General features: G+C 42.8%; 1 protein-coding gene across 3 annotated transcripts in view; it reads left to right on the top strand.

Annotated features, from left to right (window-relative positions):
• ATRN (attractin) overlaps positions 1-26,318 on the top strand; it is a 155,171-nt gene that overhangs the window by 114,185 nt on the left and 14,668 nt on the right. The window contains exons 25-26 of one of the 3 annotated variants that reach the window (XM_047744160.1): positions 9,896-9,957; positions 25,767-25,845. In XM_047744160.1, coding sequence (XP_047600116.1) covers positions 9,896-9,957; positions 25,767-25,845 — 141 coding nt within the window. Of the gene's footprint in view, positions 1-9,895; positions 9,958-10,593; positions 13,067-13,525; positions 14,074-25,766; positions 25,846-26,318 lie in introns of those variants that run through there. The other 2 variants (XM_047744162.1, XM_047744161.1) reach the window with 2 other exon arrangements.

Here is a 26,318-nt window from a genome sequence, read left to right as displayed (position 1 = left end):
CTTGAATTTCCTCTGGATCCTTTCTCCCTGGACAGTCTCATCCACGCCATCTGTGAATACCACCTATGGCTGGGACGGGTAAATCTCCAGCTCTAGCAGATCTCTCCCTTGTGATCTCCATAGCCGGGAGGCTTCCTTTAACATCTCCTCACGCAGCAAACTCTGTGGCCCTGAGCAGCAACCTTGAATGGACAGGAGGGGCTGTCTGATGCTAGGTGGCAGGCTATGCCCCCCCGCTCCTGGGAGTCCTGGGCAGAGAGGGGAGTGTCCCGTGCTGCCCGAGTCTGAGTGAGGATGGGCAGTAGCAGAGCTGAGTCTCAGGAGCGTGAGTTTGGGGAGTAGGGGTGTTAGGGGTGGGGAAGCGGCATATGCAGTCACCTTCAAGAACTCCTGGGAGTTTCACAGAGGTGAAGTGGCAGCACTGTGAGCAAGATGCTGGAGACCTAGACGAAGGGTGTTGGGAAGAGACTGGAGGTTTTGGCCGAGGGCTTGGAACTATAGCCTGAAAACCACTGGGAGTTGTTGAAATGTTTTAAGCCAAGAAGCGACGAAGATCGGTATTTTCAAAAGATCCTTCTGGCAGCAGTTGGGAGAATGGGTTGGAAGGAGCTGGACCTGACTTGGGGAGTCCAGGTAGAATTCTTTTTTTTTTTTTTTTTTTAAAGATTTTATTTATTTATTTGACAGAGAGATCACAAGTAGGCAGAGAGGCAGGCAGAGAGAGGAGGAAGCAGGCTCACTGCTGAGCAGAGAGCCCGATGCGGGGCTCGATCCCAGGACCCTGAGATCATGACCTGAGCCGAAGGCAGAGGCTTAACCCACTGAGCCACCCAGGCGCCCCTCCAGGTAGAATTCTTGTTTAGAAACCCAGGAGAGGGGTCCATCAAGTGACCCTCAGGCACATTCCGTAGCAGTTTGCTTTCCTCATCTGTGCCTCCACAGCTGTAGAGTCATCTGGCGTTTCACCCAACAAAGATTTACTTAAGGGCAAGGACAGTGTCTTAGACTTCCGTGCCCTCAGTGTCACAGCATAGAGCTGATCAGCAGTAGACACATCACAAATGAGCACTAGATAGATGAGTAGTTGTAGGTATGGGAGCTTTGGGGTTGGTATCGGAACTTTGTTCTGTTTTTTGCAACTTTTGCATCTTTTCTAAAGGTGCTGACAGCTTTTTCTGATCTTGACAGAGTGACTGCGTACCAGGGGCAGGAATTTGTCTTCCCACTCGTCATAGTCTGGTATTAGAGGATTGAATTGTTCTAGCATGGTGTCAGAAGAGTTGAGAGGTAGAAGAAAAGAAAGGGATGAGGACACAAGCATCCTAATTTTACAAAGAGGGTAGTTAAGAGGTACTGCATAGATTGAAATATTTAAGAATGAAATGGTAGGAAACCTGGGATTTGCTTCAAAATAATATGGCTGTGGGGAAGCATATGGATGAAACAAGACTGGCCTTGAGTTGGTAATTATTACACATGGGTGATGAGCACATTGGGTTCATGATACTATTCTTTCTACTTTTTAAACAGTTTTAAATTTTCTGTAATAAAAAATTTTTAAAAAGATGCAGGTAATAGAAAACAATATTAAAGCCCCACTTTATTATTTAACCTCCTGAAGGTAGCCTCAGCTAGGCCTGTGGCCTAGACTGGCTGGGACCATCGTAGGCCAGCTGCAATGTATCTGGAACTGGCCTTCTGTTTCACTTTGCAGGAAGTGCACAGCATTTTACTAGGGTTTTACCAGTCATTGACTGCTGTTGGACAGTCTCTATGACAGTCAAGAGTCAGGGACAAAACCCCGTCTAACACACCTCCCCCTGTGAAATGGCAAAGGGAGCAAGCAGGGGTGCATCAGAGGCCTGAGGTCTCCTCCCCATGGGCTGTGTGCCTTGCAGGGGGCCTCACCACATTGTCTCCTGCTCCTGCGGCTGCCTGTGGGTAACAGGCACATCCCTTCCCTGCATCCAGAGGTGTTCTAGCCATTGTCTGTCTCTGCTGGCATCCTTCCCAACACCATCACCCTCAGAATAATGCCACAGAAACCAACAGAGGCACGAAAAATAATGATGTAACTTGACTGTAAGGGCAGGTGGGGATGGTGGCCTCAGTCACCTTCCGTTATAGCAGGAAGTCAGTAAGTGATGCCTAACATGGTTAAGTCAAGAAATAGCAAGTAAAATAAAACTTATTAGTGATAAAAAGGTAACCCTAAAAGAACAAAAAGAAACCTAAAAAAAGGTGGAGGCTAAAGAGGGAAACCTTAAGGAGAGGACTAAGTAGAGAGCAGGAACCATTGCTTTGTGTGATTAGCTATGGTCTTTGTAGATAGTCCAACCAAGTGTATGCAGTTCTTAATGATTTTTAAATTATTAATGATCGTGGTAAGATGGAATAGGAATTCTAGAGAGTGGTGAAAGGAATGGCTGCAAGGACATGTGGGGAAGCAAGCACAGAGCAGTATTGAGGTGGGAGGTTGGGCGTGCACAGACGGTGAGTGTTAGCTTGGTGTCAGGAACGAGTGGAATTAACTAGCCTTGAGGCTCTGACCAGAGCTTGTGTATACAGTTTCTGTGCCAGCACAAACCAGCATTAGGTGGGTAGTGTGTGCGGCTGGGTGATGGGCATTGGGATCCAGTCCAGGGCCTGTGGTCTCAACAGAGAGTTCCACATAGAACTTCAGTTTGTTTTTGTTTTGTTTTAAAGAATATTATTTTGGTTTGGTTTTTGTTTATTTGTGTTAGTGTTCTTTTATTCTTTATTCTTTTTTTTTTAAAAATTCCAATATAGTTAACATGCAGTCTTAATATTAGTTTCAGGTGTACAATTCCAAACATCACCCTGTGCTCATCACAAGTACACTTCTTAATCCCTGTCACCTCTTTCCTCCATCCCCCCATCCCTCTCCCCTCTGGTAACCATCAGTACTCTGTAGTTAAGAATCTGGTTTTTGGGGGGCTCCTGGGTGACTCAGTTGGTTAAGTGTCTGCCTTTGGCTCAGGTCATGATCCCAGAGTGCCCCATATTGGGCTCCCTGCTGAGCAGGGAGCCTGCTTCTCTCTCTCCAGTTCCTTGTGTTTGTGTTCCCTCTCTCTATCTCTCTCTGTCATAAATAAATAAAATCTTCAATAAATAAATAAATAAATAAAAATAAAGCCTCACCTTGTTAGGTCAATCCCCCTCCCCCAAGAATCTGTTTTTTGGTTTGTCTCCTTTTTTTCTTTCTTTTGTTTCTTAATTTCCACATATGAGAGAAATCATATGGTATTTGTCTTTCTCTGACTGACTTATTTCACTTAACGTTATATATACCTTCTAGATCTGTCCATGTGGTCGCAAATGGCAAGATTTCATACAAGAAAGTTTTGGGGGGGGTCACAGCAAAACTCAAGGAGGCAGCAGCAGTAGACCCAGGTTAAGCAGGTCACAGAGTCTTCCATCTTTGACACAGCTGAGGCCTGACTGGAAAGCTCTTTGTAGACAGGCCTGAGTTCTTATGGGAGGAATAATTTCTCTCCTGGCTTCCAGCCTTGCAGCCCAGAGCTATGGGGCAAGGTTGGTGTGGTGAAGCCAAAAGCCCAGAGGCAGCCAAGGCTTCGGGTCCTGAAGTGAGATCTTCTGCGTCTGCAGAGCCTCATCTCTCAGGGAGAGTCAAAGAGTGGAGGGGCCCTGGTCTGGACAGACTCACAGACCGGGTGGAGTTGAGCCCTGGTGAAGCCATTGGCCTCAGGAGCTGCCCCCAAGGAGTCTGTCAGGTACACACAGACCTTGGGTTTTCTCAGAGCCCAGCAGGTGCTGCCACAAGCTGGCCATCTTCTCAGGAGAGCCAGCCGTCCTTTCCCGTCCTCTGCCTGTGTTGGGTGTTCATAATAGTGAAGATCATTCTTGGTGGAAAAGTTAAAGGCCAACTAGAGGTCCTTCCTTCTCTCATTTCAAACCTTCTGTATTAAACAGTGGTCTTTCCCTATCAGTTCAGTATTATTTATCCATTGCTCACTGGTTTCCAAATACCTATTTTGTGGATTGCACAAATGTTAGAAATGTTAGAAATACAATATTAGAAATACAGATGTTAGAAAAAGAATTTGTTCTGTGATAGTTGAATATAAGAAATGTCTTAATTTTTTTTTTTAAAAGAGCACCCTTCCTACCATAGTTGATAAGAAATGCATTCTCAGAGAACCCCATCCCCTTTTCTCAGGAACTGTAGAAACCTCAGGGCTTACCTGAGCTCAGAGATCTAGGGAAGGCCTCTGGCTTTCATTCACTTGACTGCTGCTCCAGGTACCCTGGTTTATGGCCATGAGGTTTGTTTGAAAGCAGCTGTCCCCATTCCCATGTGTGATGGGCTTGGTCATTTGGACACATAATAACCAGTGAGGCCGGAGAGCCTCCCTAGGCCTACCATGCAGTCCTCCCATATTCCTTGGCACTTTCAAAACTCTAGAACATCTTCTCCATTCCCTCCATTTCCTGGTCTCAAGGTTTGGGCCATGCCTCTCTGTTTGTTTCAAAGCTCTACCCTCTCTTTCTCTACCCTGGTCTCCCCCCATCCCCATGACCCCACCGTGCAAGATCCAGGTTAACTTCTTTGGGAGCCAAACCTTCCAAGTAAAAATGACACTGGCATCAGAATCACCTGGGGAGTTTAAAGCTTGAGGAGCAGGAATAGACCCCAGGATTTGCTCTTTGTTGTAAGCTCTCCAGAGTTTGAGAACCAAGGCCTAATTCTTGGAATACGATGGTGTTATTTGCTCTCTGGAGGTAGGTGTATCTGCCTCTGTGGGAGGTAGGGAATTGCCTTTCCATTCTTTCTCCTACAATAATTAGAAAGTCAGAAATTGATACCTTTGCAGACAGAAGAGCATAGAAGTCTTTTTTTTCCAGGACATCTCTGCTTACACAGCCATAATATAAGGTGGAATATGACTGTCCCATGCCCTGAGAGGGAAGTGGGTCAGGAACTGGGAGTATAGAGAAGAGAGAGCCAATTCCCAGCAACTGAATGAGGAAGGGAGTGTTTGGGTTGGGCGACAAGAGGCAGGGGGGGCCCCCGCTGCAGATGGGTGGGCAGGGCGCTCTGGTGATGGAAGGACCAAGTGCAGTAGTAGAGCAACCTGAAACACTTGTTCGGCTGAAGCACAGAATTAGTGCTTGCGAAATGCAGCCCTACCATATCCTATCCTCAGTCCTGGGGCTGGCTGGGCTTCTGAGTTGAGTTTCTCACATTTATTTAGCACACCCAGAGGGTCTCTGGGCAAGCACGCTTCATTTATTTAGTTATTTATTTATTTATGGCTCAAGGTATGTTTAATGTAACAATGATTATAATAGAAGAAGAAAAAAAGTCCAGAGTAAATTAAATATTCAAAGTTAGATCGAGTTGTTTGTGGCATAGGTATATCTTGACATAAAAATATATTCATGATTTTTTTCTGAATTAAAAAATAGAAGAAGATATGAATCTGTATGATCACATTTCTGAAAAAAAGTCTGAGAAGGATTTCAGTGAAATAGTAAAATGTTAATAAGTATTTCTCAGAAGCTTCCTAAGGTTCATTTTTGTTTTCCTTCCTCTTTTTCATCCCTGCTTTTAGATTATTCTGTAATGATATGTGTATTGTATTCTTTCATATTAGAAGTAAATAGAATATAATGGGCCTGGTGGGCTCAATACTGTAAATGAGGCATGATCATGGCCACGTGTATCCTACAGAGTCTATTTCTCAGTGCAGTGAAATTGTGCACATACTTTGTAGGGGTAGCTATAGGACACTGAAAAAAAAATGGGGACTAGTCAAGTTAAATATAAGAGCAACTGAATTCAACCCATATCTATTTAAATTCAGCTTTTTTAACATCGAAGTTATTCAATGGCATAAAGTCAAGTAGCCTGTCAAAGCCTTACTAGAAAAAAAAAAAACAATATATCTTTCCCCTCCCTTTCCCTATTTCCAGGCAAGCACACTTTAGTCAAACTTATTGCTGAAAGTAAGGCAGCAGCAGGTTGTAGAAATGTAAGGGGACATAAATTCTAGGCTTGCTGGAGTGTGGGGAGTGATATCTGCTGTCTGGAAAGGGAGAAGAATGACACTGTGAGTTTTATTTATAAATAGTAATGACATTTTCTAATTGGCAATAAGTATATCTTATTATAAGAAGTCCCCATTATCTTCAGTGTCAGAAAAGTCACAGACACTTCAATGTCTGTTTCAATGTTTGTTTTATAATGAATCGTAAAAGAAAGGGCTGATTGAAATTTATTGTCTTGAAAAATGAAAATTCAAAAGCACAAAAAATGTTTATTTTAATTTTACAGTTAACAAAATTTAAGTTAATGGTTGCAACCATGAGCCGATTCTTAGAAGAAAGAAAACTCAGGGGCGCCTGGGTGGCTCAGGGGGTTAAAGCCTCTGCCTTCGGCTCAGGTCATGATCCTGGGGTCCTGGGATCGAGCCCTGAGTCGGGCTCTCTGCTTGGCGGGGAGCCTACTTCCCTTCCTCTCTCTCTCCGCCTGCCTCTCTGCCTACTTGTGATCTCTGCCTGTCAAAGAAATAAATAAAATCTTAAAAAAAAAAAGAGAGAGAGAGAAAACTCAGGTCTCACTAAGTTTGGGGGGAGGGTGGAGGTGGGGTCGTTTTTCCCATTACCCTCTTCCTTTATTCAACACATGTTTAATAAACACCTCTTCCATGCCAGTCACTGCTTTAGGCACTGGAGACACAGTAGTCAGCAGCAAGGTCCCAGTCCTCATGGATCTTATTTTCTAATGAAAGAGAAAGACCAGAAATAAATGGACATGGAAGGGCTATGAAGCAAGGTAAGTAGAGGTGTGGCTTCAGTTGTGCAGACAGTGCTCGGAGCCTGGCCCACATGAATGGATGGAGTCCTTCACTTCTGATGGATCGCCCAGTGTGCTTTGGTAGTTAAGGGCCTCATCAGTTTTCCCAAGGCCCTCCCTTAATCCTCTTTGGAGTATCTTGAAGGATAGACGTCTTTACCTTCAACCCTGCCAGGTCTCCATTTGCCTATGGTTTTGTGGGATCAGTTCTCCAACAGCACTTTCAGTAAAATTTCATCATTCACAAGATTGCTTTTGCAGTTGGTTTGCATGTGTGACGGGCTGAGGAGGGACAGCCCAATTCATGCTTGTTGTCCCAGTGTACTTTTTTTTTTTTTAACATTTTATTTATTTGACAGACAGAGATCACAAGTAGGCAGAGAGGCAGGCGGAGAGAGAGGAGGAAGCAGGCTCCCTGCTGAGCAGAGAGCTTGATGCGGGGCTCCATCCCAGAACCCTGAGATCATGACCTGAGCCTAAGGCAGAGGCTTAGCCCACTGAGCCACCCAGGCGCCCCCTCCAGTGTACTTTTTAATAGCGTTCCTCTTCTCTCTCAGAAACTCTCAGTTTGGGTACGCCTGAGTGGCTCAGTCAGTCAAGTGTTGACTCAGACTCGGGTCATGATCCCAGGGTCCTAGGATAACCCCCAATTCCCACATCAGACTCCCTGCTCAGTAGGGAGCCTGCTTCTCCCTTTCCCTCTGCCTGCCGCTCCCCTTGCTTGTGCTCGCGCTCTCTCTCTCTCTCTGTCAAATGAATAAATCAAATCTTAAAAAAAAAGAAAGAAGTTCTCAGTTTGGACAGTAAGCTCACCAGCCTGTCAGTCAAGGATTAACCAACTGATGTGGTGGGTGGGGTGTTGAACAAGACTAGATGTTTCTAAGTGGTCAGTCTTTTCATAAACATTTTTCTGTTAGGCCTTTTGCTTCCCTACAAAACCTTGTAACTGTGGAGACTTGGATGATCCCCTTTTGGAGTAATGTGAATCTTGGGGCACAAGCCACCCTGGCAGCCAGTTTATATTGGTTCATTGTGGTTTTGCATTAGACATGAACATGGTGTGGCCCTGTGTCAGCGAGAAGTCAGGCTCGTGGTGGTGATCCCAGCCCTGCAGAGTGTTACATGGCACAGGGTGCACAGACCCCTGGGAGTCCTCAGAGGGCACTGTTAGCATCCATACATCCTGGCACCCGACACTGAGGAAAAGCATCTCAGGATCTGTTGAAGTCTAAACACGGAGGACACAGACAATTTAAAAAGACTAAAATCTGTAAACAGGTGTGGATGGACTAGAACCTGTTTCCTTCTCACTCTTTATGTGTTGTAACCTGGAATCTTCATGCCTCAAGACTGAATAACCTTGTTTAAATAATTGTCCTTCTCCAGTACTAAAAAGCTCTATGCAAGGATGGTGGCCGTCTTCTCAAGGGGTCTTCTTACTTGTGACTAGTTACTGTAGAAAATTAAGGAAAAGGAAAGAACGTGGGTTACTCCTTATGTATGGCATAAAGTCTATGTATCTTTGTATTTCTGATTATAAATGGTTGCTAGAGAACACACAGACTATAAATTCTGTACCCCGTAATGTCCTATGGCCTGAATAGGTAGCATTGGGACTTTATTTATGGAATGTCAAAAAGAAAATAAGGCCATCAAAAAAGGCAAACACTGGGGGCACCTGGGTGGCTCAGTGGGTTGAGCCTCTGCCTTCGGCTCGGGTCATGATCTCAGGGTCCTGGGATCGAGCCCCACGTCGGGCTCTCTGCTCGGCAGGGAGCCTGCTTCCCCCTCTCTCTGCCTGCCTCTCTGCCTACTTGTGACCTCTCTCTCTCTGTCAAATAAATAAATAAAAATCTTAAAAAAAAAAAAAAAAGAAGGCAAACACTGGAAACCTCTTGCTGCCTCTTTGAGTCTGGCCATAAAAAGAACACGAGGCATTGAATTGTCCCAGTGCTGGGGCCTGGGTCTAGCACTTTCTTGCATTACAGTAGGATGGAAGCTGCTGTCTGATAAAAGATAGGGAGTTGGGTGAGATTGGAAAAAGAAGCTGCTAATCGTTTACTTCTCTGATTTTTGTCATACTTACTGTCTGTACTGGAACAGTTATCACCTTATTCAATAATTGCTTTACTTATGGTACTGTTGTCTCTCCAAGGAGGGCTAAGTTCCCTTTAAAAAAGCAGGGAATATGCCATAACATCTGGCTAGTACTATGAGTATTATAGATTATAATAAAAAGGACACAGATATCATACTTAGTAATAAATCCTGACGTGTTCATTTTTTTTTTTTCATGTTCTGATATCTCTGAAATCATGATGCATCTTACAGTCAGGGGTTTTTAAAGTATTTTGCCATAGTGTAATGGGCAGCATTTTTTCTTGGTAATGTACAAAATAATGCCTCTTTCACTCAGTGGTATCTTAGATGAGCTATATAAGGGACATTTTATATTCTTGGTATAAAAACTATTAACCATATGATAAAATTACTTAGGTTCCATCTGGTATTATATTGACTGTCAGATGATATTCAATGTATTAAATTTTGAGATGTGGTTTTAAAAAAAAAAAAAAAAACAGTATCCTGAAGTGAGTGTATTCACTAAGCATGTAAGTATCAAAGGGATGAAGGGCACAGTTGAGGCTCCCCACCTCCAGGTAGGTCCCGGAACTCCAACTTGAAGCAGACAGGGAGAGCATTTTGTCCAGGGCAAGGCCCAAGGAAGTAGCAAGCTAACTGACTTGCCTGGCATTAGGGTTTTCACGGTGGGAATCTGAGACGTCTTCAGGGTCACACTAAAAGAACTTAGATCTGATGTCAAGAACAGAGGGGTAGGCACTCTAGGAATTTGCATGGAAGCCTCAGAATATTACATTTGGGTTGTGGTTAAGCCAGAAAAGAAACTAAAGGGATGAGCCACTTTCCCTTAAGAAAAACAATTTCATTAATTTCTCCTTGAACATTTCATGTGTGTCTCTTGAACTAAAAGGCCAAGTTTGCCAGCGTTCCTGTGTAGCCTCCCTCCTCACACTACCTGTTTCTCCCTCACAGATCGCCTTCTCCCAGCACAGCAATTTTATGGACCTGGTACAGTTCTTCGTGACTTTCTTCAGGTAATTTCCCTTCTACAAACCTTATCTTCTCTTTTGATTCAGGTACTTAATACCATTAATTATCAAAATTATCCTAGAAGATAATCGAGTAATCCTGTGTTGGCACAAGAGATCAAACTGACTTCCTAGACCTTTCTGAAAAGTTATGAGTCAGTCGCAATCGTGTAAATCCATCCTAACCTGATAAATGAAAACATTTGCTTTGTACGTTCTGATCTTGGGGGGCCGTTTTTCATGTACTCTCTACTAAAATGTAGCTAATTTGGTTCTTCATATGGGGAGAATTCGGGGTTGAAACAATACTTAATTAATAATGATTACTGATATGTGCTACAGACATACTTCCTCTTAATCAGGGATGGTCCCGGTGATTATCCAGAGTTGGAAAGCTTAAAGTGACTTGTTAGGCTCTTGGGATTCTTTTATTTTTACACTTTTTTCAAGCTTAATTTTATTTTTATGAAAATACTACAGACACATAATTGAAAAAGACACGTACGTGTTCCAGTGCTCATAAGAGAAAGTAGAAGCATCCCTCCCCGCACCTTCCCATCCTTCACTTCCCCTAAAGTTTAAATTATTGTAGCTATTTTTCATGTCTCTGTGCTTGCACTGTTTCTTGATTTTTCAGTTCAGTTTCTCTTCGGATGTCCCACTTGTAGATGAGGATATTTATCTCATGTAACCTCACGCGCAACTCCCCACACACCACCAGTGCAAACAGAAATCCCCTTCCTTCCTCCTCATGTCATGTAGTTACATCACAGTGCTTGCCTAACTCAGTGCTCCCTGTTTATGTTGTTATAACTGTAAAACCCCCATTCATAGCAAGTTGAACTGTGATTGTACTTCCCCATTGTTTGGTTGGAGCAATCACTCGCACTCTAATTTTGGTTTTTTAATTGTTTGGTTTTCTAAGAGGCTACCCCGGATTTTTCCCTGTACTCTGACAGAATTGAAAAAAATCTGTCTGTGGTCAAACACAAGCAGGCACTCTCCGTTTTAGTTTCTCTTGGAGATGTCTGTGTCTAGAACCCTCCAGCCCGCGGCTCCCAGGTGCACTAGTTTTTGAGGCCTGCGGCAGGATGGTTATCTTGGGAATTTCTCTTGCCTTCCTCTAATATTGAAATATAAGATATTCAATATAAGATCTGGTGTCTTCATCTCCCTGTTTATTTCCTCTTTTTAAGTGGGGCACATTCTCCAGGACTTTTTTGAGAAAAGGGGCAGGGGAGGTAACTTTTCTGCAAACGCTGTCTGAAAATGTTTTGATTTTTACCCTCCCATTTGATCAAAAAGTTGCATACAGAATTCTAGGCTGGAAATCATTTCCCATTAGAATTGAGACGGCATTATGCTGTTCCTTCTAGCTTCTAGTATTAGTAGTGAGAAGGCAGTTATTGCCTTTATAATTCCTACTCCTTGTATGAGGTCTGTTTCTCTCTTTAAAAAATTATATTAAAGTTTACTATAAAATTACAGAGACACTTATAAAATGTGTCTGGCTCAATGAGTTAATCACACATCGAACATGTACTTTGGAAGCTTCCCTGTGTTTCATCAGTCACGACACCCTTCTGTCCCCAAAGTAACTATTTACCTGACTTCTGAAACCATATATTGGATTTGCCCATTTAAAAAATTTACATAATATCACTGCAGAACTTTTAAACCAGTTTGAATGAGCAAGAAGAATTAAAAACTTATTGAATACAGTTGCAGTTGTACTTAGAGGGTATGGCTTTAAATCTGTGGTTCTTAACCGTAGCAGCACAGTAGAAAGCTTTTGATGCCCATGCCACATTCCAGACCAGTCACATCAGAATCTCTGCAGATGGGACTCAAGCATTTGAAAGCTCTGCAGGTGACTGTGATATGCAGCTAAGGTCAAGAATCGCTGCTTTATAAAAGCAAAATTGGAAAAGAAAAAAAACCCCCACATTTCTCAATAAGTCAGAAAAAAGAACTACCAAATAAGTCTAAAGAAAATAGAGGGAGGCCATATACATAGAGTGAAATTAATCATATAGGGGAAGAAGTACAGTAGAGAGGATTAAAAGAACCACAAAGTTGGATCTTTGAAAAGAATAAGAGTATATTGATAAACCCTGGCAAGACTGACCAAGGAAAAAAGAGAGAAGGGATAACTAATACCAGAAATGTAAAAGGAGGCATTACTCCAAATCCTGCAGACAACTTTTTCCTCCGTAAGAGTATTTTATGAGCAATTTTCTGCAAATAAATTTGAAAATGGGACAGATAGAATGGACAATTAGAAAAACAAAGATTATATACTACTTACTGATGCAGAATAGGAACATGAACATTGAACATTGAATAGGGCTATATCTGTTTAAAAACAATACATAACTTAAAATTTTCCCACAAAGATTACTCTAGGCCCAGATAGCTTCATTGGTAACTTACAACCTTTTAAGAAAGAAATAATATCCTTAGTAACCACAGCTTCTAGAGAACAGAAAAAAATACATCCTAATATATTTTAATGAGCTTAGTACAACCTGACAAGAATATTACGAGGAAGGAATTTACAAGTTAGTCTCCCTCATGAATGAAGAAGCAAAAATCCACCAGTAATATAAAAAGCCAACAAAATCATGACTCAGTTGGGTTCATTCCAGGAATTGCAAAGTTGATTTAGCATCAGAAAATTGATCTGTGTAATTAACATGAATTGCATAATAAGAGAATAATATGATCATCTTAAGCAGTGAAGAAAAGCATTTGATAAAATTTGATCTCTCATTCATTAAAAACTCCTAGGAAACTCAGAATAGAAAGAAACTTCTGATAAAAGAAAAGTCTGATAAAGGACCAATATATAAAGCCAACAGCAAACCACTTTCTTAATGGTGAAATTGAGTTTGGGAACAAGCAAAGCAAAGATTCTATCAGGGGCTCCTGGCTGGCTCAGTCAGTTGAGCCTGTGACTCTTGATCTCAAGGTCATGACTGGAAGCCCCAGGGGGCATGGAGCCTACTTAAAAAAAAAGAAAAAAAAAATTCTGTCAGTCACTTCATTCAACATCGTGACAAAGGTTCTAGCCAATATAGTAAGATAAGAAAAATTACATAAGAATTAGAAAAGAGGGGCGCCTGGGTGGCTCAGTGGGTTAAAGCCACTGCCTTTGGCTCAGGTCATGATCCCAGGGTCCTGGGATCGACGTTCTTCTCCCCCCCCCCCCTCCCTCCCCCCGCCCAGCCCTCCCTGCTCAGCCGGGAGCCTGCTTCCTCCTCCCTCTCTGCCTGCCTCTCTGCCTACTTGTGATCTCTGCCTGTCAAATAAATAAATAAAATCTTAAAAAAAAAAAAAAGAATTAGAAAAGAAAAAAATCATCACCTTAAAATATGATTGTATTTATAGGAATTCAAAAGAATGCAGAAAAAAAACATTAAAATTGATAGGTGAATTCAGCAAAGTTGCTAGATACAAGGGCAATATTAAAAAATTAGTTCTGTGTCATTCAAAGACATACATCTTTTGCAGCTCTTATTGGTAAAGGCAGATGATGGCATGAAAACCATATAATTAATTGTATTTCCCATAGTGAGCCATTAGGTGCCCTCCCCTTTCGACCATGAAAGAAATCCCTTCCTGAGTGATGCTGGGGAGCAGATGGCCTCACGTCGAGATTCAGCCACATCCTGATGGGCCCATTTCTGCCTGCTGTGAACTGTAGCCTTTAGTTTCTGGATGATGATGACATCTCCACCAAGAAGTAACTGTTGCATCCCTCCAATCTTGCAGAGAGAGAAAATCTGATAAAAGCATTCTGTGTTTCTGGGGGGGAAGGGAGGGAAGGGGGAGATCGATTACATTTCTATACTTCCCTAACAAAAAATGAAATTTACATGTTTCCGTTACTTTAGTAAGTAAAATTATTCAAAATTACAGCATAACAGATCAAGAAAGAATTACCAAGAAAAAATGGAGAGAGTGGGAAGACCGTCTACTGCCCCGCTCCCCTGAGTAAACACTTGGTCAAGCTACAGTGATCAGTGTGGCACTGGGCACAAAATCAGATTAACCAGTGGAATATGTCCATAACCAAGGAAACAGATAAAGTTTAAAGGTCTCAGATTTGTTTGAAGTGATGAAAAACTAAATAGAGTTAAACAGTAGACAGTTATAAACAAGAAGCTAGAAGATCAGTATAGACTTAATAGCCACTAGTCACATGTAGCTCGTGAGCACTTGAAATGTAGCTAGTGTGACCGAGAAACTGAATTTTTCGTTTTATCCTATTTTAACTAATTTAAATATAACTTAAAACATTTAAATATATTTAATATAAATATAAATTTAAAAACTACTTGATTCAGTTACCAGAGAATTTGTGTGTTTAGAACAACCTGGATATGTGAATCTGCTTTTTCAAATGTCAATTTTATGAAGTTTAAATACAGATCAATTCTTTTCTGATAAAAATTTAGTGTTCACATTGAGATGTGCTTATTAGTATAAAATGCACACTGGATTTTGAAGACTTAGTAGAATATTAGAACATAAGATACCTCAATTTTTATATTGGTCACGTGTTCAAATGATGTTTTAGCAATCTTGGGTTAAATAAAACTTATTTTATTAAAATTAATTTCACCTGTTTTGGGGCTTTTTTTTTAATGTGGCTATTAGAACTTCTAAAATTACATGTGTGGCTAACATTAAATTTCTGTTGAACAACAATGACTTAGATAAAGGGAAAATTTTGTAGAGGTGACATAAACAGATATGATAAAATAATGCTAAACTAATCCCAAGTATATGAAAACAAAATAGTAAGTCCTCATTCAGACTTTATTTAAAGTAGAAAATCAGCATAAAGCTAATTCTCTTACTATAAATTTAAAAAGTTGTTTATGTTCATAGTAAAACTTCAGACAACATAAAAACTAAAACTCAAACTTCCCCTAATCCTACTCTTTAAATATTACCACTGTTAATATTTTAATGTTTGTATTTCCAGAGTTTTTTCTGTGTGTCTATACACTGTGCATGCAAGTTGTGGTTTTTCTGATTCTTTGGTTTATGAAATGGGTTTCCTCCTTACATGTTGTTCTAGGACTTGTTTTTTCACTCAGTGTTCTGTGGTTAACTTTTCCCATGTGCGGATTCACTCCATTTTTAAACAGCTTCTTCCATAGTATGAGTACCATATTTTATTTAACCATTCCTCTTTTGACTGACTCTTAGATTGTTCTCAGTTTTTGTTACATATGCCTTTACATTTAAACGCAAAAACACTGCCATGGCCTCTCAGAACAGTTGCGTGAATTTATACTCCTACAGCAGGAATATAATTTCTTTTATTGTTTCTGCCTGTTGCTCTTATTAGTTCTTAGCAACAGTAGATATTGTCATTTTTCATTTCGTCAGTCTGGGAGGTAACACTGGTATCTTAAATTTGGATTTCTTTAGTTATGACTGATACTTACTAATGTCTTTCAGTTCCTGTTTTGAATGATTGGTCCCTATCCTTTGTTTATATTTCTCTTGGGATATTTGCCTTTTTCTTGCTGAAACTTAGGACTTTGTTTCATTTTGCAACTATTAACAGGTGTGTGTGTTCCCTTGTTTGTCTTAGGCCCCATTTATGGTATTTTCCACCAAGCAGGTCTCTCAGTCCCTCCCTGTTTTCTTCATGGGTATCTTACCTGTTATCTTTTCATGTTTAGTTGTTCCTATGTCCATCTGAAATCTATTTGGGTATAACTTTACTATATCCTTCAGAAACTCATCAGTGAACTAGGTCAAGATACTAATTACTTCAATTACTCTTATATCCACTGAGACCAGGAACTCGTGCTCAGCATAGCTCAGGAGCTGAGTGGGGACCACAGAACCTCTGTCCGAGCACTGGAACTTGGACGAAATTACTTCCTGTTCACAAGAAAATCTTTTCATTCCACAGAAGTGTAGATTCCAAAAGGAAACTGCCCTCTCTGATGTTACCACAGAAAAAAATTAAAATTCCAAGATCTCTTCCCACCCCTCCAGCAGTGTTTTATTCTGCTTGGTGCCGGGCTGTCAGGAGTCACTGACATGAGCCGCCTTCCACTCTTCTCCCAGAGTGGGGCCAAAGCATCATTCCGTATTCTTGCAGATTCAGTATTTCGTGAATCTTTGCCCTGTGACTCCCACCAGATGATGAGCCCCTGCAAGATAGCCGTCATTTCCTTCCTTGTTGACCACGTAAGCTGCAGGGCCTGGAGGGGCAGTGGACCTAACCTGGTTCTCCTCTGCATTTGCCTCAAAGATATTCACCCAACCCCACTGACCTGGCATAACCTTACTCCTTCCAAACCCAACCCAATTGCCTACTCCATGAAGTCTTCTGACGCATTCACTCCAAAGTCCATCCCTTTTGGAACTTCGCCCTACTCATGTTCTTATTACAGCGCTTAATCGGCCTTTAATGCAATTATTCAGCAGTCCGGAGCTTGAACAGCTCAGACACAGATGAACCTGCAATTTGACATGCAAAGATGACCAGGGCCAGGTAGAAGCCCCTCCTACAAGTTTTAAATTGGGCTTGAGAGCCTGAAACACTTATGTCCCATCTCGCAGCCCTGGCTATAACATAGAATTCCCTGAGAAGCTTAAAAAGAAGCAGAAGCAGCCCAAGCCCCGTGCCCCAAAGATGCTGATTTCATTGGTCTCCTATGGAACCTGATCCTTGGTGATATTTTAAAGGACCTCTAGTGACTTTTTTTTTCTTAAAGATGTATTTATTTGAGAGAGAGAGAGAGCACAGAGGGAGAAACAGACCCCCCCCACACAATGAGCAGGGATCCCGACACGGGACTGGATCCCAGGACCCTGAGATGACCTGAGCCAAAGGCAGAGGCTTAACCCACTGAGCCACCCAGGCGCCCCTGTCCTTTGTATTTCTTAACTGAAGCCACATATTCTTTCATTTCCTTTTGTTCTTTGTTCTAGGTGAGCTCCACTGTAGTATTTTTCAGCTCATTAATTTAATCCAAAGTTGGGTCTGTTTCCTTTGTTGAGCCCATCTGATAAGATTTTTTTTTTATTTTAATGTTTGCATTTTACTGCTCATGTGTTTTTCCTTATAACTTGTGTCCATTTTATGAATATAGTTTCCTCTCCTATTCCTTTGTGAGGTTCATAATATTTTATTTTATTTTGAAGTCTTATTTTATGCTCTTACTACTAACTCTCCTTGGATGCTTGGGTTTTGTTGTTGTTCGTTACCACTCTTCCACAGTGTTGGTTTGAAGAGTGCTGTGTGCCTGTGTGCGCACGCTGTTTCTGTGTGTCCCAGCCTCCAGTGAGTGTGGGTTAGGGGCCGAACGTGCTACTGGGTGAGCTGTACTGTTTGTCTTCTGAATGCAGAGCCACACTCCTGTCTGGCCTCCCTGGTCCCAGGCTCAGGGCTCACTGCCTTAGCTGCTGTCTCCCATTGCTCATCGTGGACAGAGAAGGGGGAAGAAGCCATCTGGCGCGGCCACTCTGAATGTGGCTGCCCTCGATCACGCTGGCTGTTCCCTTCCCTCCTTGCGTCCATTGGCTGTGGCCTTGGATCATGTTTGGTGTGATTTGATTTTGTTTTGTTTTGTTTGCTTAAATTTTTAGAAGGCTTTGTTTAAGGGAATTTTAGGTTTACAACAAAATAGAGAAGAAGGTACAGAGATTTCCCATACATACCCAGAGATTTCCCCTGCCCTCACACATGCACAGCCTCACGTTATCAACATCGCTTCCCAGAATTGTACATTTTCTACAAAGGAAGAACCTACATTGGCACATCATTATCCTCCAAAGTCCATAGTTGACCTTCAGGTTTCACTCTTGGTGTTGTACATTCTGTGGGTTTGGACAAATCTATAATGACATGAATCCAGCAACGTAATATACAGAGTATTTTCACGACCTTAAAACGCCTTGTGTTGGTGAGATCTTTTTGTTTTTCAGCCCTCTCCAATCTGACTTCCATCCTCACACCCTATCTGAATTTTTGTGTGTGTGAAGGGCAACAAGAACATCTCTATTGCCAAATCCAAAAGATACTTTTTACTCCTCATATTTTGGATTCTCAACAGTACACACAACTGACCCCCCATCACTCACCCTCTTCTGGCCTTCTCTGACCCCAAACTGCCCCAAGACCACTCTTCTGTTGAACTTTCCTGGTCAGCCTCTCGCTGTTGACGTTCTTCCAGATCTCAACCCTGGCCATCTTCTCATTCTCTGTTCCCAGTTGAAGTCTGCCATCCCATCTGCAGCACAACACGCAGAGAAGCAAACTCTTCCTCAGTCCTTCCCCATCAGGTTTCCCCACATTACTGACTGCAGTGTCACCCTGCCATCTCCAAGTCACTTCTCTCCCGTGCAGCGGTCAGAGCCCCTCTATAATTCACAAAAAGTCCAGGAGAGACCTTGAAAATGAATTCATCTGCATCTATTCCCTTAGCTCATACTCAGTGGCCTTTCACTATATCTAAAATAAAAACCAAAGTACACTGACCTTTGCTCGCTCCTCTGTATTCGTCTTATGTTACGCCTCTGCATTCCCACCCCATGGTCCATCTTCTCAAAAGCACCATGTTCTTTCCCATTTGTACACACTTACACTTTTTTTTTTTTTTCTGGAAAATGCTTCCCTTCTTTGGCTCCCTACCCTTCTTCATCTGTGTATCTCTACTCATTGCTTGGTTTTTCCAAACAACGTCCAGTTCTCTGACACCAACTGGTTGTCTTGCAGTTCAGTTTAGTTCTGATGCTGACTGGAGTTGGCACAGATCCCACAGGCTAAGGGCTCCGTTTGATGTGGCTGTCCCCACTAAAGATGTCAACCACCAGTGGGTCCTCAGGCTGGCCATGCTTCTGCCTGGCCAACTACAAATTTGAGGGTTCCCATGACCCTCTTCAGATTTGAGAGTTTGCCAGACTTGCAGAACTCAGAAAAGCACAGTACTTAAAATTACAGTTTTATTATAAAGAATATAACTCATGAACAGCCAAATGGAAGAGACACAGAAGGCAGGGGGTGGGGGTGGGTGGAGAGCACAGAGCTTTGACGCCCTGTCCAGGCGTGCCACACTCCCGGCACATGGATGTGTTCGCCAACCCAGATGCTCCCTTGGACCTCTTGGTTCCTTATTTCTTTCAAGGTTTCATTACACAGGTGACTAACGAACTCCATCTCCAGCCCTCTCCTCTCCCCTCAGGTTGTGGGAATGGGGCAGGGTGCTGAATGTTCTAACTCTCCAAGCATGTGATTGGTTTTTCTGGTGCCCAGCCTCTATCCTGAAGCTATTTGGGTCCCTCCCTCCCAGGAGTCATTCCTTAGCACACAAAGGACACTTAAATCTCTTATTTAAAAAAAAAACCATAAACAGATCATTCAGACTCAGAGACCCTGTCATTTTTTGAATTATTCCTTTCTTTATATAAAGTTACTTTGTATAAAAAACTACTAAGGATACAAATTTTTAAATCAAATTTTAAAGTAACTCATTCCTTTTGAATGCTGAGTGATATTCTATGTAAATATCAGCTGCAGTTTATTTCTTCACTTCTTTTTTTTAAATTAATTAATTAATTAATTGTTTCTTCACTTCTTGATGGACTTTTGGATTGTTCCCAGTTTTTCGCTATTATAAATAGAGCTATTGTGAACATTTGTGTAAAAACCTGGGAAGGGGAACACTCCTATCACTGATGAAATTTTAAGAATATTAGGAGCTAGGGGCACCTGGGTTGCTCAGGCTGCCTTCAGCTCAGGTCATGATCCCAGGGTCCTGGGATCGAACCCTGCATCCTGCTCCCTACACAGCAGAGAGCCTGCTTCTCCCTCTACCTCTACCTGCCACTCTTGCCTACTTGTGCTCTCTATCTCTATATTCCTGTCAAATAAAGAAATATATTTTTAAAAAATTGAGGGGGGCGCCTGGGTGGCTCAGGGGGTTAAAGCCTCTGCCTTTAGCTCAGGCATGATCTCAGGGTCCTGGGATTAAGCCCCAAATCAGGCTCTCTGCTCAGCAGGGAGCCTGCTCCCACCCCCCACCACCTGCTGCTCTGACTGGTTGTGATCTCTCTCTCTGTCAAATAAACAAGTAAAATCTTAAAAAAAAAAAATTAGGAGCTCTATACCAGGAACTCGGGAAAAAAAGCAAACATATATTTTTTTTAATTATACCACACTCATCCTTCAGGTCCTGGCCCAGTGTTCCTTCCTCCAAGACCACATCCCAGAACCCCAAACTAAATGGTCTTCCCTTGTTCTCTCCCAGAGAACCGTATTAGTTTTCATCATAGTACTTCCCACAGTTTTTTCCTTGCTTCATATCTGTGCTCACAGTTAGAATCAAAGCTTAAGAGAACAGGTGCACTGTCTCTTTCAGGCACACACAGACACACACACACACACACCTCTCCAGCCCCTAGCACACAGTCACGTGCAAATACATGTGTGTAAACTAGATCTTCAGGAGAAGTGCTGAGTCTCAAGGAACCAGAGGCACCAGCCTCTCTGAGGGAAAGAAGTTGGTGGAGCCCGTTGATGGCACGCTCTCAAGGGCATGTAGAGGCCACATGCTAATTCGGTAGCTCATGAGCAGGTCTTACGTATATTCTTGGAACATGCATACAGATTGAGGTGACCCTGCTGCCAGGTACCAGCCCAGTAAGGAGTCGTCCCTTCTGGTGGAAGACTGAGTGATACCATCAGAATTGGCTGGGACCGTGGAATCTTGTGTAGCAAACAAGGACAAATGGCGCTATTGTCATTTCTTCTTTTGAAGGTGGAACCTTTGGACAGGAATCCAGTGCTCCCCACCCCCGGAGTTTGTTTAAGAACTCAGAATGATGATGATCTTTTAACTTAGAAAAGAGTCCTTTTTATGAATACGAGGAATGAAATATTTTCCCCAAGCAAGTTAACCAGGTCCCAAAGGATCTAAGTGACAATAAGGGGAAAAGAAAGATATCCAGACAATCCTAAGCAGCACTCTGAAGAACAGCTCAGATCACAGAAAAGAGAATGGGGGGTCGGGGGAGGGGGCAGGGCACTCAGGGATTCAAGTGAGAAAATCATTGTGAGGGGAGTTAGAAAGAGTACTTCAAAACTCAGGCACAGTGAAGTAAACTCTAGACTCTGACAAATCCATTAAGCCCTCTTTGTATCTTAATGAGATGCTACTCGAGACTCCAGTAGGAGCCTTGTGAATGAAGAGGGAAATAATAAGACCCCATTGTTTGCTTGCTGTGAGAATCAGATGAAGTCATGTATGTGAAAGGGCTTTGTATCTGGGAGCATGGTGCCAGGGTGGTTAGGACAACTGGTAGTAGTAAGAGGGACCAACACTCTGTGGACATCTTTGTGGCTGGGGTCACAGATGCCTTAGAGGCCAATGTCTGAGTGAGGATAAAAAAGGAGAAATAGGTGATGTCACATCATTTGGCCCAAAAGAGGGCATGTAATGGGAATTTCAGTTAGAGGCGAGATACAATGTTCTTGTAAAACTTAATTACTTGAACTTCTGCTAGACCCTTGCCACACTGACAACATTCTGACAAGTCCATTTCACGTTCCAGAAGATAGACGTGAGTATGGGTTCCTGCCTCTCTGGATCTAATGCTGACCAGAATGGTGAAGTGCAAGTCGCAGCAGCTCAGTAAGAAGCAGTGTGTCTCTGTGTTCAAGCTGGGTTAGAGGTCAAGGCCAGGCCAAGAAAATGCATACGTAGTTTTAGAAAAGCCAGATTTGTGAGAGCAGGAAATGATAACCATTTGTTAATAGTCTTGCCCTCTGGAGAGAATGTTCAGGATGCTCTCAAAAATATCATTCTAAGGACGCCTGGGTGGCTCAGTGGGTTAAAGCCTCGCCTTCAGCTCAGGTCATGATCCCAAGGTCTTGGGATCGAGCCCTGCATCAGACTCTCTGCTCAGTGGGGAACCTGCTTCCTCTTCTCTCTCTCTCTCTGCCTGACTCTCTGCCTACCTGTGATCTCTGTCTGTCAAATAAGTAAATAAAATCTTAAAAAAAAAATCATTCTAACTGCACAATAGTTAAGCTGGTGAGAAACAGAGGTCCCAAACACTGAGCTCTCACACAAATTGTGAGTTTGCAAAAGACATAGACTAAAGGTAGAAAGAGAAACTTAGAATCAAGGCATGGATTTTTTTGAGAATAGTCTCAGGGAAGTATAAGCCTTTGAAAGCAATAACAGGTTTAGGACAAAAAGGTGAAATGTTTCTTGTTTTCTCCTTAGGTACAGAGCTGACAGAAAGTGAGAGACCCTTAGCCTGGGGCTAGTGTCCTAGTTTTGAAAGAGAAATGGACGTCTTTGATGATCTCTGCATGACATTGGCAAAATGTTAATAATTGCCGAGGCTAAGTGATGGACCTAGGAATTCACTAGATCATTTCCTCTACTTGTGTATATGTTTGAAAATTTTTCACAGTTTAATGTTTCTTTAAATTTCATTTACATGGGAAAATCTAGAAAAAAGTTGACAAGAGGGACTGCAGTAGGGTGAACACTGAGTTACAGCACTACCTATACCCAAACTGTGGTAGGAAGGAAAGAAGGGAGGTAAATCAGTGAGTGCCACCTTTTTTGAAATAACTAGAATGTTCTTTGTTGTTGTATTACCCTAGGAGAAATCTCATACACATATCAGCTTTGAGAAACAATCACTGTGTGTTAGTATGCTGTTTGTGTCACTTCTTAGAAAAACTGGAGGGCACCTGGGCGGCTCAGAGGGTTAAGCCTCTGCCTTCGGCTCAGGTCATGATCTCAGGGTCCTGGGATCGAGCCCCACATCAGGCTGTCTGGTCAGCGGGGAGCCTGCTTCTCCCCCTCTCTGCCTGCCTATGCATACTTGTGATCTCTCTATCAAATAAATAAATAAAATCTTAAAAAAAAAAAAAGCTGGAATCAGTAGAAGAAACTGGGTTGCTGTTGTTTTTAACAAATCTGTGTTGAAGATAAGCCCCTAGGCCAGGAGGTGGTGGAGGGGAAGAGGGCACAGACCTGAGCCGTACTGTCTTACACCTCTGGATTGAGGGTAGTCCTAGGAGAGGCCTCTGAGAGGCCTCTGAGCACTCTGAGGTGCTCGCTTCCAAAGACTTAGTCCTGTGTTCAACTGTATTGGTGGCATCTTGACCAACTTGGAAGCTGTGCTCATTCCCTCCTTGCCCTTTCATGTGGATTTGCTGCCTCCTTGTGTTCCTATCAGAATTAAAATAACAAAAAGCAGGAAACCAAGAAAGACAGATTACCCTGAGACTCCTTTACTGCTTCTCCCTGTTCTCCCCAACTTCTCCTGGGTGAGGCGTGCCCCCCAGGACATTCTTCTGTATTTGTAATTCACTCCCTGGGTGGACCGCATCCAGATTTATTACTTCAGATACACCACTGCCCCTTGAACATCACAGGTTTTTTCCTGCAGGTCCACTTATACATGGATTTTTCTTCAATAAATACAGTACAGTAGATGTACTGTCTTTTCCTTATGATTTCCCCTTAAGATTTATTTACTTATTTGCACGAGAGCACAAGCAGGAGGGGCAGAGAGAGAGAATTTCAAGCAGACTCGGCGCTGAGATCATGACCTGAGCCGAAACCAGGAGTCAGATGCTTGACCAAGTGGGCCACCCATGCACTGCTTTATGATTTTCTTACTAACATTTGCTTTTCTCTACCTTTGCTTTATTGTAAGAATACAGCCTATAATACATATAACATATAAAATGTGAGTTAATCAGCTGTTTATACTATCAGGCTTCCTGTCAACAGTAGACTATTAGTAGTTAAGTTTGGGGGGGGAGTCAGAAGTTACACGTGATTTTCTACTGTGCGGAGGGTCAGCACCCCCAGCCCTCCCATTGTTCAAGGGTTAACTGTGTATGCTTATGACTCCCAAACGCCACCTCCAAGCCCGACCTGGCACCCAGCCTCCAGGCTCACGTGTCTGTCCGTGACCTCTCCCTTTGGCGGTTAGGTGGAGATCTCAGAATTCAGCGTGTCTCACACTGTCTGCTGTCCTGCACCCGCTCCGCCCAGAGGTTTCCCTGTCTAGGCTGATGGCAAGTTCCTTGGGCCAGAACTTTTCTGTTCCATCCCCTCCCTCCAGCACATCAGGAAATTCTGTGGTCTCAGCCTTCACATTATGTCCAGATTCCAAAGTGCTTGAGCCACATCATGTCTCCTAGACTACTGGTCTCCCTGTTCCTGCCATTGCTACCCTAAAAGTCTCCTCAGCATCGGTTACATTGTGTTACTTCTCTGCTTCAATACTAAGTTAGCTCCTCATCTCAGTCAGTAAAACCCAGTACCCTTAGCGTGCCTGCAGGCCTCCTAAGGTCTACTGCGCTTACCTCTCTGCCTTTCCCTGTGATCCACGCCCCCGCCACTCCAGCCATGCCAGCCTCCTGAGGTTCCTCCTTGCCTCTGGCTGTGCATAGCCACGCCCATTCCCCAGGTGTGTGTCTGTAGACCTCCCATGAGCCACCTTCCACACCCCCTCCAAGTGTTGCTCAAATGTCACCTTCTCGAGAAATAAGACTCACCCACTCTGACCGTTCTGCTTTAGAGTGATAGTGGCACTCCCGGACCCCCTTTTCCTTACCATCTTTTTATTTCCGTGGCATTTACTACCTTCTGACTTGCTCTATAAGTTCCTTGTTTATTTTGTTTATTTTTTATCTCCACCTGATGGAATGTCAACTCCATGAAAATAGCGGTCTTTTGTTCGGTTCATCGGTGTATTTTATGGGCCTAGAACAGGACCTGCCTCAATAAAGTATTGATTAAAAGGAGAATTGAGACCATCAGGGAGGCACAAGGACCAGGAGAGTCAGGACAGCCGAGAGGCCCAGTAAGACAGGAACCAGAAGGCTCTCCCCCGAGTGATGACCCTGGCAAGCCCCTTCTCTTTCACCTCAGGGAATTCACTGGAGATGTCTTTCCTTCATTCGTGTCGTGGCAGCGAGGGACTGTGGGAGCCTTGAGAGGGTGGGAGTTCAGTCATCCTCACACCTCAGCGTGCCCCCTGCAGCCGGCTTGAGGGCCGGCTTGAGCAACTGGGTGCACTGGGGTTGCAGTTCTGGAAGCAGACCTGTGCTTCAAATGCCTTGTGTCTGTGGGTAACAGAAGTCCGTCATTCTGTCTGCTGTCGAGGTTGCTTTTCAAACCATCCACACCTGGTTTACAGATGAGAGAACGTTAAAGCATTTAGTTATAAGACCAGTGGCGAGTTATTCTCTGCTAATACTTTTAAGAAAGTTATTTGGCTTGAGGTTGCTCATTTTATTTTATAAAAATTATATGAATTTATTTTATAAAACTATGATTGAATATATATTATTATATGTACATTTATTTCTTCTTGTGTTTTCCTCTTCTGTATGAAAAACTGGTGGTTACGTTAATAACGAAATTTTCTCATGTTTTAAGTTTTATCAGTAAAGGTTTGCTAAGTCAATTAAATAGCATGCGTGTCATTCATTATTATTACTCTAGGTTTTATTTTTCTTCTTTGGGATAAGCCTTGAGGGGCCATTCTGATAAAAGGCCCGGTGGGCAGTTGGAGCTCTTAGCCAGTGCCTTTGGGGGCAGTACATGTCGTCCGGAAGCTCAGCTCTTCACAGCCTTCTCCCACTTGCTTCCTGTGAGTTGGGACATGGTTGTGATGAGTCGTGGAAAAAGTGCTCGGAGTTGGGCTTTGGGGTGACCCTCCCTGCCTGGCCGAGGCATGGGTGGGTGATAGTACTGATGCTGGGGGCTGGGATAATAACTCAGTACTTTCCTTTCTCACAGTTGTTTCCTCTCTTTGCTCCTGGTGGCTGCGGTGGTTTGGAAGATCAAACAAAGTTGCTGGGCCTCCAGGCGAAGAGAGGTAAGCCTCAGGGGATGAAGGTTCATGAATGCCTTGTGAGAGCTTCTTCCTTTCTGTTTCTCTAAAGCAAGTCAGTTTTAGCGATTTAGTGATAATTGATAGACATATCACAGGGGGACTCGGGCTGCCCTGTCTGCAGAATGTGGTCTATAGATTTTGATTAGTGTATATAAAGTAAAATTAGTTCTGCACCACATGCCTTTAACTTTCTAAAAGGAATCTTTAGTATTTTTAGTCTTTAGTATTGACTTAACAGCTGCTAATTCTACTCTTTCTACCAGCAGTCTGTCCTTAACTTAGGCAGGAGATCTGGGGGCTCAGAAGTAGGGCTTTTCATGAGAAGGAGGGTAAAATCAACCAGCTAAGCATCTCAGAAATGTCTCATCACTCAAAGATAAATCCGTGTCTAGTTAAGTTTTTGCTTGAATTTCATTTTTTTAATGAGTCTTGATATATATCCAGAACTCTGTTCC

This window comes from Lutra lutra, chromosome 9, assembly GCF_902655055.1.
Source record: "Lutra lutra chromosome 9, mLutLut1.2, whole genome shotgun sequence".
NCBI lineage: Eukaryota > Metazoa > Chordata > Mammalia > Carnivora > Mustelidae > Lutra > Lutra lutra.
This window is presented reverse-complemented; position numbering and strand designations above follow the sequence as displayed.